Raw genomic sequence first — 15,094 nt, 5'->3', positions numbered from 1 at the left:
GTGAATATGTACTAACGCCCCCAAGCAGCCAATTTTTCTACGCAGCAAGGCCTGGCTCAGGCCTTCTTCGGTGTCCCTGGTTGGACAGGAAGCTCCTCGAGGGCAGGGATGGTGTCTTCCGCTTCTTTTTTATGTTCAGCCCACTTCAAGGCTCTGCCTGCAGTCTGTGCCCTGGAGTGCTCTGTGCACAGCAGCTCAGTCCAGCACACAGGGTGCATGCAGTAGCCACCCGGTCCGGTGCTCCGTGGGCAGTAAGTACAGTGCTCTGCATGCAGCAGACACTCAGGACAGTGCTCTGTGAGCGACAGGAACCCGGTGCGGTGTTCTGCACATGGTAAGCATCCAGTCGATGCTACCGATAGTATCCCCCTCAGCCCTGTAATAATATCAGCACTGATAATTGAGTTTCGATCATCCCCACCCCTGCCTCAACATCCCGCTCCCCATCCCCAGAGGCTTCCTATTTCAGAAAAACAACAACAGCAGCGACCACCCAGCCCGATAACACGGCAAAGAAACAAGAGTGTTTTAAAGGGAAGATCGGAAGAGGTCGAGCAAGGTGTTTTCGGTCTCCCCTGCGGTGTGGGGAATCAAACGGCTGTGGTATCGGGCTGGGCTGCGGAGGGGCCGGGGGGCCGGGAGGTTTGACTGGGAACGGGAGTGAAACCGAGCAGCCCGGTCTTCACTGTCCAAACGTGGCTCAGAAATGCCAAAAAGTGAAACAGCTTCAAGTTAAAAAGCGAATGAGCCTGGTGAGCGCCTTTCGGTTTTCGTCACCCAGATTGACTGGCGGCAGAGGGCCGGATGCTTTGTTTCCAAACATCGGCAGGGGGTGCGTCTCGGGCGAGGTGGGGCGGGGTGCCCGGATTTCCAGGGGTTGTTGTGGAGGGTCAGGCGTGGTGGCCGGGTGTGGAGAGGGCCTAGGCCGGACCCCCTGAGTCGGCTGTTCGTCCTGAGGGACGCCCCTCCCAGCTCCGCGCCGCCTTTTCACTTGAATGGGAAAGAGGGGCTGGAGGGCTGGGAAGGGAGTGGAGAACGGTGAGCCTGTTCCTGGTTTCCCTGAGGGATGAGGGTCCCAGGTCCACACACCCCCACACCCCGGGGGTGGGGTGGGGGTCCCCGGACGGTCCGAGGTCAGGCAGGAAGAGAGGAACGGGCCCTGGAGGACTTGCCTGGGGGCCCCAAAGGCCCCAGTTTTTTGTTCGGCCCAGAGCCGGCCCTCTTCACTCACCATCCCATGGTGTGGGAGATCTGGCCGACGCCGCCGGGAGACAGCGAGTAGAAGCTGGGGATGTCCGACGTCTGCAGCGGGCGGTGCACACCTAGGGGAGGAGCAAAGCGGCCCACATTAGGCGGGGAGGGGGAGCCCGAAGGCTGCTGGGGTTCCCGCTGCTTCTGAGAATGGAGGGCTGCCTCGGGTAGGGGAGAGGGGTGGGCTGAGGTTTCCGATCCTGCCCCGCCGGCAACCCCGGGCCGCAGGGGACGTGGGGGCACCCGGGGACTGTCCTCCAGCTCCACAGACCCTGCTTCATACCCGAGGCACAAACCTGGAGGGGTTCCTGGGAGACGCACCCACTAGCGGACCCCTCCCCCTGCCAAAGAGCAGAAAACCCGGCCTGTCCCCAACCCGGGGGGAAACTGGTGGCCTGGATGTCCACACCAGAAATGGGTAGGTCCAGTCTGACCACACCCTGCCCAGGGAGCGGCATCGTTGACCTGGTGTTTGTTCAAGGCTAGGACAGTCCCACCACCTGGGCAGGGGGCGGGGGCCCCGGGATGGGAGAGGTCACCTGGTGCCCTGAGCACTCACAGAAAAGCAGCACTGGGCACTGGCATCTACAGGGTGCAGGGGTGGTGGCATCTGAGTGTGGGTGACACCCTCCGATGAAGCCCGCACCCCAGTCCTCCCCAGCATCCACTGCATCCGTGACCCCCGGGACGCCGGGGGCGAGGGCCTCCCTTAGCGAGATGAGTAGGGGTGGGGCAGGCCAGGGCAGAGAGGAACCCAGGAAAAGGCAGGACGGAACCCCCCGGAGGTCTGGGGGCGGTGGGGGAAGGAGGGCTGGGGGGAAAGTTTCATCCCAGGTGGACAAAGCCAATGGCCCATCTCCGGAGCCATCCCTGGGCCCATATCTCCCTTCCTCTGATGGTGCTCAGAAACAAGGTGGGCCGGGCCGGGCCGGGGTGGGAGTTTCCAGGCAGCGGCTCAGGAGTCGGGATTAAAAGTGCAAAGGAAATCCCCAGAGCCTGTCCTCGCCAGCAAGAGCAGAAGTGAGCAGAAGCGACGGTGACAGTGGCGCGGGAGATAAAGAGATGGCGAAGGGGAGAGCAGAGTTCACAGGGCATCTCCATCCACAGCGCCCTTTAGCAGCCGCCGCTGCCACGGCCACCACCACCACTGCCTCCTGGCCCCAAGGAGTCTGCCGGCCCCCAGATAGCGGGGCACTCTGTTGGGGGGCTGGGGAGGTGGGGGTGAAAGGCTTTGCCAACCACTGGCTTGGGCCAGCCGGAAGGGGAGACGGTCCGATTCCCAAGAGCTGACTGAGTCAGTGCGTTTCCGGCTTTGAACCCTCCTTTTCTAAGAATGACTCCTTCCCACAGCGGAGGATGAATCAGAGGCCAGGTCACTTTCCATTTTCTCGTTGACTCTGCTTCTGGGGACGGGGAGCCCTGGGGCTCAGCTCAGCTCAGCTCAGCAGCGACAAGCTGAGGGGAGCGTCGAGAAGGTAGCCACTGAACGCTCCCGGAGAGGCACGGGGAGGATTTGGGCAGGGACTCCCCAAACCACCTCCCAGGATCCCCCATCACCCCTGGCACCCAGATGTGGTGGGGCTTGAGGTTTAGGATGCCTGGTCTTGGGGCCTTGAGCCCTGAAGTGGTCCATTCTGCCAACCTGGGCCCTTTGGGAGGGAGGGCTGGCCTACGGTTATGGCAGTGGGGAACCGCAGAAGGATTTCTGGTTTGGTTTGAAATTGGGGTGCATGTGTGTGCGCCTGCGTTTATTTCTCAAAGTTGCCAGCAGTGAGGTCAAACCTACCCCTCCAGTTTCAATACAAGCTTTGCACTTTAAAAGGAATCTTCCAGGGAACCCGAGACCTCCGTGGACTATTTCAACCCAACTTCCAGCTTAGGAAACTGAGGCTTAGGGCACCGTACTGGACCTAAAACATGAGCTTCCTGGATTTCCCTTAACGACTGTCTCCCCCTCTAGACCGTAAGATCGCTGTGAGCAGGGAATATATCTATGGACTCTGTTGTAATGTACACTCCCTCAAGCGCTTAGTATACTGCTCTGCACGCAGTAAGCGCTTAATAAATACCATTGATGATGATGACTGATGATCCCAGTCCTGGCTCTGGGGTTTTAGGAGGTTTCCTCTGGAGCTAGAACCTTTCCAAAACAGAGACAGATATGAGGGCAGAAGGAGCTCAGTAGCCTGAGACCTTGAGACCCCAGTGGATAATTTCACCTCGCCTTAGATTTAAAAGAGTTGACAAGCTGCCAGAGCAGTGATGCACCTAATGACTGGGAACATCAGTAGCACGAAAAACCAGAACACTCCGGTGGGAGGGATCAGTTTACAACTCGAGTTAAAATTCTTACTCGCCTGATCTGGTTTCCTTTATGCCTAAGCTAACTGCATTTGAGTCTGAGGCCAGCAAGCCTTCGCTGGTCTGCTTATCTGATGTAACTCCACTAGACATTTAGTCAGTTGTACATTCAGTTATTTACCTTGACTATTTGTCAATATTCTGAAAGTCTTTCTCCCCTTCTTGAGGGCAGGGAACGAGACATTTCTTTGTCTGGTACTTCCCAAACATGTAGTACAGTGGGTGCTCAATAAATACTAATACCACTATTAAAAACTACTCATGCTAGTGCTGTGTTTCAGTTTCCCCAGGGGTAAAACAGGAGCAATCACCCCGGCAAACTCAGAATTTTAGGAAAGACCCACTGTTTGGAAGGACAGCACTTCCCAGAGTCACATGCTAAAGGGACCGTCTATAAAACAAGGAAGAATAAAGCTGGGTCCTCCCCTCCCCTTCCCCCACCCCAACACTACTCCTACACGCAACACCTTTCTAGGAAAGCAAAACCAAAGCCCTCAACCAGCAAGAGGCCCCAGGTGAGGGATCTGCTCAGGCCCACCTGAAGCGGGAGGTGGGGGACAAACCGTTTGCTTCTGTGGGAGGCCCCCCTGCAACACTTGCAGGATTAAAAGGGTGGGGTGAGAGGTGGGTAAACTTGTCCAGTGTGGGGCTGACCGAGGGAGGAGGAAACCACCCAGCTCCCCTCCGGGCTCCCACCCTCCCCATCACAGTCCCCACCCACCTACATTCACCGCTGCCCCCGGCACCCCCACCTCCCCCGCCTCCCAGCCCAAGGTCCGGCCCTACCTTGTTTCTGGTTGATGTCGGTTGGCAGGTGGGTTGGGTGGGAGCTGAAATGTTCGTACAGGGGGGCGAGCTGGGGGACTCCGTGAGACGGCTGCCCCACTTTGTTGTGCTGAAAGACACAAGGGGGAGAGGCCAGGGTCAGAGGCGGGCGTGGGGTGCGGTCAGGGGAGAGGTGGGAAGAGGTGAAGGCCGCCCGGGGGGGGCCTCAGCTGTGGGCACTAGAGCCGGCCCAATCTGCAGGCCCACTTTTGGGGGGAATCTTGTGGGGAGGCCGCAGGAGGGGAGGAGACCCACGTGGTGGAAGGCACATTGATGGCACATCTCCATCAGGATGCCTTCCCTAAGCCCTTCTCTCCTCTTCTCCCACTCCCTTCTGCGCTGTTACTTGCTCCTTCATTCATCCTCCTTCCCATCCCCACAGCAAATATATACACATCTGTATATATCTGGCATTGATTCATTTATCTGTTCATTTATTTATTTATATTAAGGCCTGCCTTCCCCTCTGGACTGTGAGTTTGCTGTGGGCAGTAATGTGTCTGCTGTTATATTGTACTCTTCCAAGAGTTTAGTACAGTGCTTTGCACACAGTAAGCACTCAATAAATACGATTGAAGGAATGAATGGAGATGGTGCGGAGGATGGCCCCGTGGGACTCGGCGGCGGAGACTTTAGGAGGAGGCTGGGGGGGCGGCGGCGGCGGTTGGGGAGCGATGTGGGAAGCCCATGTTGGATTCAGCAGGGGGACGGCACCTTCCAGAGGGCAGGCAGCTCTCACACATGGTGATCCATTTAGCAAGGGAAGTTTTCCTAAACCCCTCTCACTGGCCTCTTGGTGACTGTCCCAGGACCCCAGCAACCACAGGGTGATAAATAATATCAATCAATCAATCGTATTTATTGAGCGCTTACTGTGTGCAGAGCACTGTACTAAGCACTTGGGAAGTACAAGTTGGCAACATATAGAGACGGTCCCTACCCGACAGTGGACTCACAGTCTAGAAGGGGGCGACAAGAGAACAAAACTAAACATATTAACAAAATAAAATAAACAGAATAGATATGTACAAGTAAAATAGAGTAATAAATATGTACAAACTTATATACATATATACAGGTGCTGTGGGGAAGGGAAGGAGGTAAGGTGTGGGGGGATCGAGGGGGGAGGAGGGGGCTCAGTCTGGGAAGGCCTCCTGGAGGAGGTGAGCTCTCAGTAGGGCTTTAATATTATTATATTATTAATAATATTAAAAACAAGAATAATTATGGTGTTTGCTAAATGCTTACTCTGGTCCAAGCACTGTCCCAAGTGTTGGGGTAGGTACAAGACAGTCAGGTAGGACACAGTCTGCCTGTCCCGCATTGGGCTCACAGCCTAAGGGAGAACGGGTACTAAATCCCCATTTTACAGATGAGGAAACTGAGGTCTGGAGAAGTGAAGTCGACTTGCCCGAGGTCTCACAGCAGGCAAGTGGCAGGGTTGGTATTAAGCCTAAGTCCTCCACGGGCACCTTGGGGCCTGAGATGTTTACCCACTATGCTGGGGGGCTGGAGGCAGTTTGGGCCAGGCTCAATCAGCGCCGGGCGGTGCCATTCCTGCCGAGAGGGGAGTTACAAACATCTCCTGCTTCGACGTCAAAGCACCTGGTTCCCTGAGGACCCTCCCCGTTCCTGATTTTGGCTCACTGTCTCTCCTCCTACCCGCTCCACCACACCTAGTTCCCAACCACAAACATAAGTGCTTAATACAGTGCTCTGCACACAGTAAGCACTCAATAAATTCGAACGAATGAATGAATCCCTGCTCTTGGGGGGCACACCTGCCCAATGCTGCAGGGAGCAGCCCGAAGCCCCTCCAGTAGCCACGAGGGGCCATCTTTGGGCCTCTTCCTCCCTCCCATCACACCTCCTCCATCCTCCTGTCCCGGCCGGCCGGTGGATTCCCATGGCCGACGTGCCCTGTTTTTTTCTGGATCAAATAGAAACTCCTGCGGATCTGCTCTGAGGCTTTCCTGCAGCCCTCTCCTTACAGAGCAACCCGTTTCAGCCACTGCTCCACAGCTGGGTCTCTATGCTTCGATCAACCTCCTCAACCGACTCTGCTCTTGCCTCTCCCCTCTCTGACTCCACCTCCCACCCATCCTCCTTCCTGGAGCTCCCTCTCACTTCAAATAATAATAACAATTATAATAATGATGATGGCATTTGTTAAGCGCTTACTATATGCCAAGCCCTATTCTAAGCGCTGGGATAGATACAAGGTAACCGGATTGTCCCACGTGGGGCTCACACTCTTAATCCGCATTTTACAGATGAGGTAACCGAGAAACAGAGAAGTTAAGTGGCTTGCCCAAAGTCACACAGCTGACAAGTGGCAGCCAGGATTAGAACCCATGACCTCTGACTCCCAAGTCCGTGCTCTTTCCACTAAGCCACACTGCTCCTCAGACAACAGCCCTGTCCATCTTCAAAGCCTTCCTGAAACCCCACCTCCTCCAAGAGGCCTTCTCTGATTATCTGACTAATGCCCTCTCAGTGAGACGAGGCGTGGCCTAGCGGATACATCAGGGCCTGGGAGACAGAAGGACCTGTGTTCTAATACTGGGCTCTGCCACTTACCTGCTGTGTGACCTTGAGCAAGTCACTTGAATTCTCTGTGCCTCAATTACCTCATCTGTAAAATGGGGATTGAGACTGAGCCCCATGTGGGACACTGACTAAATCCAATCCGATTGGCTTGTATCTACCCGGTGCTAAGTACAGTGCCTGGTACATAGTAAGCACTTAAATACCACAAAAACAAAACTTTTTTTTTTCTTCCCAGGTTACAGCTTCCCGTTGACCATCCCAGTATTTATAAAAATTATGGTATTTGTTAAACATTTACTATGTGCCAAACACTGTTCTAAGCACTGAGGTAGATACTAGGTAAGCAGGTTGTCCCATGTGGGGCTCATAGTCTTGATCCCCATTTTACAGATGAGGTAACTGAGGCACAGAGAAGTTAAGTGTCTTGCCCAAAGTCACACTGCAGACAAGCGGTGGAGTCGGATTTAGAACCCACGACCTCTGACTCCCAAGTCCGTGCTCTTTCCACTAAGCCACACTGTTTCTCATAATTATGCCCATGACGCTTTGGTACACATCTACATAGGTTCTTATTCGCTAGTCCATCTTCTCATTCCCTTTATTTCCTTTTAACTGTAACCGGCTTCGGGTCTTACAATCTCCTTGAAGGGAGGGGAATCATGTCTTCTAGCTCTATAGTATGGTCTATTTTTATTTATGATAGGTGTTAAGCCCTTACTAAGTGCCAGGCACTGTATTAAGCTCTAGGGTGGATCCAAGATAATCTAGCTGGACACACAGTTCTACGGGCCTAGGCCAGCACTCTGCACAGAACAGGCACCCAGAGGACCTCGCCCAGGCCGTAGGGGCTCATTATACCCCACTGAAGGAATGATTGAGAGTCACACTCTGAGATATCTAACCAGTGGCAACTATGAATTCCTCATGGAGGAGGGGGTTCTCTGGAGGAAGGGGTTTCCAGAGCTGGATGCCCTCAGGTGAAATTCCACATTTACCCCTTTTGAAGTAGAGCTCTGGCCCAACCCATGCCTCCCGCCAAGCACAAGCCCACAGAACTCTTACTTTTCACAGTGGTCACCAGATGGGGGGGATGACTCATTCCCCGTTCTCAGGAGGAAAGCTCACACAGGGGCTGCTGGGATGGTTAGAGCAGAGGCCCTCCCCCCACCTGGCAACAAGAGCTGCTGGTAAATGGCCTTTCAGGCAGCTCTCAGTGGGGTCGCCCAGTAAGCCCCACAGGGACCCCATCCTCCCACCCCACAGCCCTCCGGCTGGAGTGGCTCTCCAGCTTCTGCTACATCTGCCTGGCACGCGGTGATGGGCAGCATGCTCAACCTCTGGGCCTTGGTTTCTCGGCCTGCCAATGAAGGATCGGGATCCCTGCCCTTCCTACCTCATGGAGAGATTGGGAGCATTAGCAGGACATGCGAATGTGTTTAGGTGCTACTGAGTTGTGAGCTCTTCTCAGAAAATTCCTGTTCCTGGTCATACTCACGGGATGGAGAGGGCCCCATGTGCTCCTCCCTGAGACCTGCCTCAGCCTCACGGACTCCGATCCAGGACCCGGGCCTGGGCAGGCTGGCCTCAGAGTTGTCGACCCTACCACCACCACCACCATCATCATCATCATCGTTGTCATCCTCACCCCCAGCACCATCAGAAGTACTGAGTTCCTCCCATGTGCAGAGCACTGTACTAAGCATTGGGAGGGGACCCCAGGAGCCAGAGACCTAGTCTCTGCTCTCGGGTGCGGACAGTCTATTTCTCCCCTGCCCCGATCCCCTTCACACACAGAGAGGAACCACCTGACTGTTCCTGCCTGCCCGGGCACCCACCCCATCTGGTGGTGCCACCTGTAGACAGACAGATGGATGGACGGACGCTTAGAACAGTGCTTTGCACATAGTAAGTGCTTAACAAATACCAAAATTATTATTATTATTATGCTGGGATCAGACGATGGGCTGCTCTGGGAGACACCTGTGGCTGGAAGGGACTCCAGCTCAAACAGGACAGATCACACAGTCCTGGTCCCATCCAGCCCCCAGGCCCAACTGAGCAGCCCTTGGAGGTGGGTGTGGAGGTGGAGAGTGTATATTTGGTAGGGCCATGTAGGGCAGAGAGCACCTGCTCTCCCAGACCTGGGCTCTGGGCCGAGCCGGAAGGAAGCTGGACCTTGGCTGTGGCAGAAGGAAAAGCCCCGGGACGGCCATTCCAGGGAGCAGGGACTGGAGGTGGTGGCAGAAGCTCTACCCCTTCCTCACAAAATCCCATGCTCCTCCTCTCACTCCCCCTGCCTCCATAAAGCCCACTGGATGCTGCGGTTCAAATCCAGCTAACTTTGAACACTGGGCACGGGGCCTAGGCCCCCCTGGTTCATCCCACCTCTCCTGGGACACAAGGATGGCAGCGCGGTCGGGCCCTCTTGGGCAGAGCCATGGAGCTGGGTGGGAGAGGCGCAGCCCGTGGCAGTGGGGAGGCCGAAGGCACCCGGCATTAGAGTGGAGAGGGCTGGGTGGTGCCCTTGTGCCAGTCTGTCAATTGCATAAACTTCATGCGACAAGAGTCTCATTTCATTTCCTTTTAGAAACAGGAGGCCTGTGGGGTGGAGCTCAAGATAGGTATCGGGCCCTGGGGTTGGGGCGTGGGGGTCTGGGCCACATCTGTCATGGAGGAATGGGGTGTTTGGGGGTGGGTTCTCTGAGGCAATGAGAGATGCAGCCTCCAGGAGCTGAACCCTCCTCTTCCTGCCAGCCCTTTCTATTGTACTGTGCTCTCCCAAGTGATCAGCACAGTGCTTTGCACCCTGCAGTGCTCTGCGGCACTCTGGAAGACAGGGCATTAGGTTCAGGAGCTGTTAACCCCAGAGATTCATTAGATTATAAGTGCCTGAGGGTGAGAATGAGGTCTCTTTTTTAAAAAAAATATTTGTTAAGCACTTAATATGTGCCAGGCACTGTACTAAGTGCTGGGGGTAGATAAACCTTATCAGATTGGACACAGTTCGTGCCCCACATGGGGCTCACAGTCTTAATCCTCATTTTACAGATGAGGTAACAGGCACAGCGAAGTTAAGTGACTTGCCCAAGGTCACACAGCAGACAAAAGGTGGAGCCGGAATTAGAACCCAGGTCCTCAGGCCTGTACTCTTTCTGCTAGATCTTGCTGCTTCCCTTGTACATTTAAGGTATTCTCTCAAGCACTTAGTATAGTGCCCTGTACACAGCAGGCCTCCTAGAACAGTGCTCTGCAACAAGATAGCAGTACTACAGCAGGCGTTCATTACAGAGATCTGCCTGCAGTTAGCTTCTAGACCAATTCTCTGCACAGAGTAGATACTTAATAAAAGCTACTGACTGATGGATCACTGTTTAAAAGGCTTGGGTCATTATCAGGGAACCACACCCAAGATCAATCAGTGGTACCTATTGAGTGTCTACTGTCTACAGAACAACGGGTCAATCCATCAATGGTATTTACTGAGTGCTTGCTGTGTGCAGAGCACTGAGCTCAGCACTTGGGAGAGGGTTCTAATCCCGGCTCCCCCACGTCTGCTGTGTGACCTTGGGTAAGTCACTTAACTTTTCTGAGCCTCAGTTATCTCATCTGTAAAATGGGGATTAAGACTGTGAGCCCCACGTGGGACAACGTGATCACCTTGTATCCCCCCCCCAGCGCTTAGAACAGTGCTTTGCACACAGTAAGTGCTTAATCAATGCCATCATCATTATTATTATTACAATTCAACAGAGTTGACAGACACGTTCCCTGCCCACACTGAGTTTACAGTCTAAAGCGGGAGACAGACATTAATGTAGGTGAATGAATTACCGATATTTACCTAAGTGCTGGGGTGAATATTAAGTGCCCAGAGGGTACAGCTCCAAGTGCACAGATGACGCAGAAAGAAGAGGGAGTAGGGGAAAAAGAGGTCTCAATCAGAGAAGGCCTCACAAAGGAGGTGTCTTAATAAGATTTTGAAGGTGGGGAGAGTGGTAATCTGGCATAAATGGAGGGGAAGGTGATTTCCAGGCCAAAGGGAAGATGTGCGAAAGAGGGTCACGGATGAGGTAGACAAGATGGAGGCATAGTGATCAAGCTGGTGTTAGAGGAGTGAAGTGAGCGGGCTGTTCTAAGCACTTGGGATACCACAAGCGTGTGGTTTATCGGGGAGCATCCAAACAGAAAGCTAAGACGCTGGGAAGAAGCTGGCTGGGCCTTTATCCTGCCCAACATGGAGGGACCCGCTTGGGTTTCCTGGGATGAGGGGCAGGGGATGGATGGCAAGTAGATGGCCAGGTTCTGAGCCTTGGCTCTCAGCTGAACAGTTCAATAATAATAATGATAATAATTGTGGTGTTTGTTAAGTGCTTACTATGTGCCAAGAACTGTACTAAGTGCTGGGGTGGATACAAGTAAATTGGGTTGTCCAGGTGGAGCTCACAGTCACAATCCCCATTTTACTGAGGAGGTAACTGAGGCACAGAGAAGCTATGTGATTTGCCCGCGGCCACACAGCAGACAAGCGGAATTAGAACTCATGACCTTCTGACTCCCAGGCAGGCACTCCATCCACTACGCCATGCAACTGAAGGGAATCCGGATGACTTCAGAAGGCCTCCTAGAATCACTGCATCATTCCGGAATGCCCCTTTGTCAGCAGGAAACGGGTCTCTCCCACAGAAGCCGAGCAGAGCCCGTCCCCTGTAAAGGAAGAGCTCTCCCTCGGAGTCGGTGGCCGCCACCCTTGGCAAATGGCATGTGGCCCAACAGGCCTCGCCTTGGGTCTCCTTCTAGTGGCCACCGGGCTACCTACACACCCCTTACCCCTGTGCCCTGGCAAATAGCCCCTCACTGGTCATGACTCGCCGCAGAACCTCCAAACTAACCTATCCTCCACTGACTTTATTCCATGCAGGCTGACCAGGGGGGAAGGAGGCTGGGGGAAAATATTCAAGTTTTAGACCAAAGCGCATTCGAATGGCTGGGGGAGTGTGAGGGCGGGACGGGGGACGGAGCTGGGCCAGGGTTGCCCTTGGGGAGAATGAAAGCGTCCAGTTTGCTGGCCCGGACACCGATCCGGACCTCGGAGCTTGGGGACCGGTGACGGGGGCGTCCTCAGGAGCGGGGGTCTTCTGAGCTGGCTGGTGCCTTTGGGGTCCGCTGCAGGAGGCGGCCTGGGAGGTGGATGGACCCCTTTAGACTTTAAGCTCACTGCGGGCAGTCGGTCAGTCCATTGTATTTATTGACTGTGTGCAGAGCACTTGCACTAAGTGCTTGGGAGAGTACGATATAACATTATAACAGACACATTCCCTGCCCACAACAAGCTTTCAGTCTAGAGGGGGAGAACAGTTTAGAGGGGCAGGGAAAGTTTCTATAAGCTCTGTTATACAGCACTCTCCCAAGCACTTAATACAGTGTTCTGCACACAGTAAGCGCTCAATAAATATCACTGATGGATTGGCTGATGGCCAGCTGGAAGGTTTCCTACTCCCATGGGGGCACACTTTGCAATGGCAGCACAGAGTGAGCCAAGGGTTCGAGGCTGCCCCAGAGGGCTAGGAGGAGGTCTCTCAGGGGCCAGAAGCAAGATGGGAAAGGAGCAATCAATCAATCAATGGTATTTATTGGGTGCTTACTATGTGCAGAGCACTGTGCTAAGCTCTTGGGAGAGTACAATATGACAGTTAGCTGACACATTCCCCCACCACAATGAGCATACCGTCTAGAGGCAACTCCAGAGACCTGAGGAAGAACTGGTGGCCTAGACTCCGTGGCTTCCAGATTGTCCGGAGATGGAGGAGTGACTCCAGGTGGTGGAAATAAATTCATTTGGAAAAGGAAAATTCCTTTAAGCACTTTGATACTCATCCGAGCCCCACAAGCACTTAAGTAGCCTTAATAAAAAGTGAATATCTCTATACTCTGTTTCCCCTATCTCATCTAATTTAATGTCTGTTTCACCCCTGTAGGCTGTAAGCTCCTTGTGGGCAGGGATTGCGTCTTCCAATTCTACTGTATTGTACTTTCCCAAGGACTTAATACAGTGCTGAGCACACAGTTTGTGCTTAATAAATGCCTTTGATTGACTGATTGAAAGGAAAAGCCTCTTCCTCAGGCAGAACACCTGGCCAGGCAGGGCCTGGATAGCTCTTCCTGGGGTCTGGCCCCAGTCTTTCCGCCCCAGCAAGGGAAGGGTTACCCAAAAGAGGTGGGTGGTGGCTGGGATGATTTGGGGGCCTATTCCCCTGGGGTTTTCTGGACTAAAGCCCCTCAAGGCCTCCCCTGAGCTGGACTGTACCAACTTCATTATATCGCAAGCTCAGAGGGCAGTAAATGTGTCTACCAACTCTGTCATATTGTACTCTCCCAAGCGCTCTGCTCACTGTCTGGGCTCAATAAATAAGTTTGATGTTGTACTCTCCTAAGCACTTAGTATAGTTGCTCTGCACACAGTCAGTGCTCAATGAATGACTGATTGATTGACTGGCCAAAACTTCTTCCAGGTCAAGCCTATCGGGTGGTGCAGGGGGGATGGTTTTAAAATCCTGGGGTCCCCTGCCTTCACCCCCAACGCTTCTGGAAAAGATCTCCCAGCTTCGGCACCCTGAACTTGCTCTGGGAAATGTCTGCCAATGTCCTCGCAGCCCCCGTACTGACCAGGGAGAAGCCAGATTCCCTAGCCTGACCTTTCGGCTGGGAGAAAGCTGCTCTTTGGTGGCGTTGATGGTGGTTGGGGGCGGTGGGGGTGCAGTCTGCACAGGGAAGCCGGGATCGAAGAAACACAGGCTTTCTGTTTTGTGGGAGAGACGGGACCTGGAACATTTTCCCAAACTCACAGCTGGGTTCAGGGAGTTAGTAAAATCAGAAGCGGCAGGCAACATGGAACCAGCGTGAGAAGCAGCATGGCTTAGTGGAAAGAGCAGGGGCTTGGGAGTCAGAGGTCATGGGTTCTAATCCTGCCTCCGCCACTTGTCAGCTGTGTGACTTTGGGCAAGTCGCGTAGCTTCTCTGTGCCTCAGTTACCTCATCTGTAAAATGGGGATGAAGACTGTGAGCCCCACGCGAGGCAACCTGCTTACCTTGTATCTACCCCAGTGCTTAGAACAGTGCTTGGCACATATTGAGTGCTTAAAAATACCATTATTATTATTAGTTATAATTATTATTATCCAGCTACCATCAGAGAGAGGCAGTCCACCAGCACCAAGTCAGAAAGACCACAAACCGCTATCTAGTCCCACATCATGGGTCTCTCCATTGGCACAGACTTCTCTCTGCTTTGCGGATTTCTCATCATCATCATCATCATCAACAATAACAATGGTATTTGTGGATTGCTTACTATGGGCAGAGCACTTGGGAGAATACACTACAGTAGGGTTGGCAGATACATTCTAAGGGATTGTCAATGGATTCTTGTCAGCCGGGCCTTTCTACTCGCTGCGTCCACCCCCTCTGACACAGACCTTGCTACCTGGTCCTTGGCCAAAGCCCCCATTCTGTCTTAAGGATGGAATGCAAGTTCAGCGCTCACCACATGCTCAGTGGGGAGATAGGTCCAGAGGATCCGATGGGACGTTGTCCCTGTTCCCCCCAGGGCTAAGAGGCAGAGAGAGTACGGATCTTACCCCTGTTTTACAGAGGATGAGACTGAAGCCCAGAGAGGATAAGCGGCATGGCCAAGGTCACACAGCAGGCCAGTGGCAGACTGGGAACTAGAACCAGGGTCTCCCGAGTTCCCATCCCAAGGGCCGGTTCGGCTGTCTTCCCTTTCCCAAGCCCCAACCTCGGTTCCAGCCTCTCCTGATCCAACTCAACTGGTCTTGACTGAGCCGCCTCCGGTGATGAAACCGGGCCCCAGGATCCTGGGCCTTCCCTGCCAGAAAAACACTTTCAACGTGTACCTACCCCGGTGTTTAGAACAGTGCTTGACACATAGTAAATGTTTAACAAATACCATTAAAAAAATAAGGTAAAATAAATAAATATCAGGCATCTGCCTGCTGCCCGGGAACTCTCAAGGGGATTTTCAGTCTCCCCTTGAAAATTAGCAGAGCGATTATTGGTCCGGCCCACCTCCGGCCACACATTATACCTTCTA

At 53.7% G+C, this 15,094-nt stretch overlaps 1 protein-coding gene across 1 annotated transcript in view; it reads right to left on the bottom strand.

The window, feature by feature from the left end:
* Window positions 1–15,094, bottom strand: part of TCF7 (transcription factor 7) — an 82,554-nt gene that overhangs the window by 23,153 nt on the left and 44,307 nt on the right. The window contains exons 2-3 of the mRNA XM_038772609.1: window positions 4,399–4,507; window positions 1,232–1,322 (exon numbers count right to left, since the gene is read on the bottom strand). Of these exons, the coding sequence (XP_038628537.1) occupies window positions 1,232–1,322; window positions 4,399–4,507 (200 nt within the window). The remainder of the gene's footprint in view (window positions 1–1,231; window positions 1,323–4,398; window positions 4,508–15,094) is intronic.

Source organism: Tachyglossus aculeatus, chromosome X1 (genome assembly GCF_015852505.1).
Source record: "Tachyglossus aculeatus isolate mTacAcu1 chromosome X1, mTacAcu1.pri, whole genome shotgun sequence".
In the NCBI taxonomy this organism is placed as follows: Eukaryota; Metazoa; Chordata; class Mammalia; order Monotremata; family Tachyglossidae; genus Tachyglossus; species Tachyglossus aculeatus.
The sequence above is the reverse complement of the archived record's forward strand: the minus strand, read 5'-3'. Positions and strand labels throughout refer to the sequence as shown.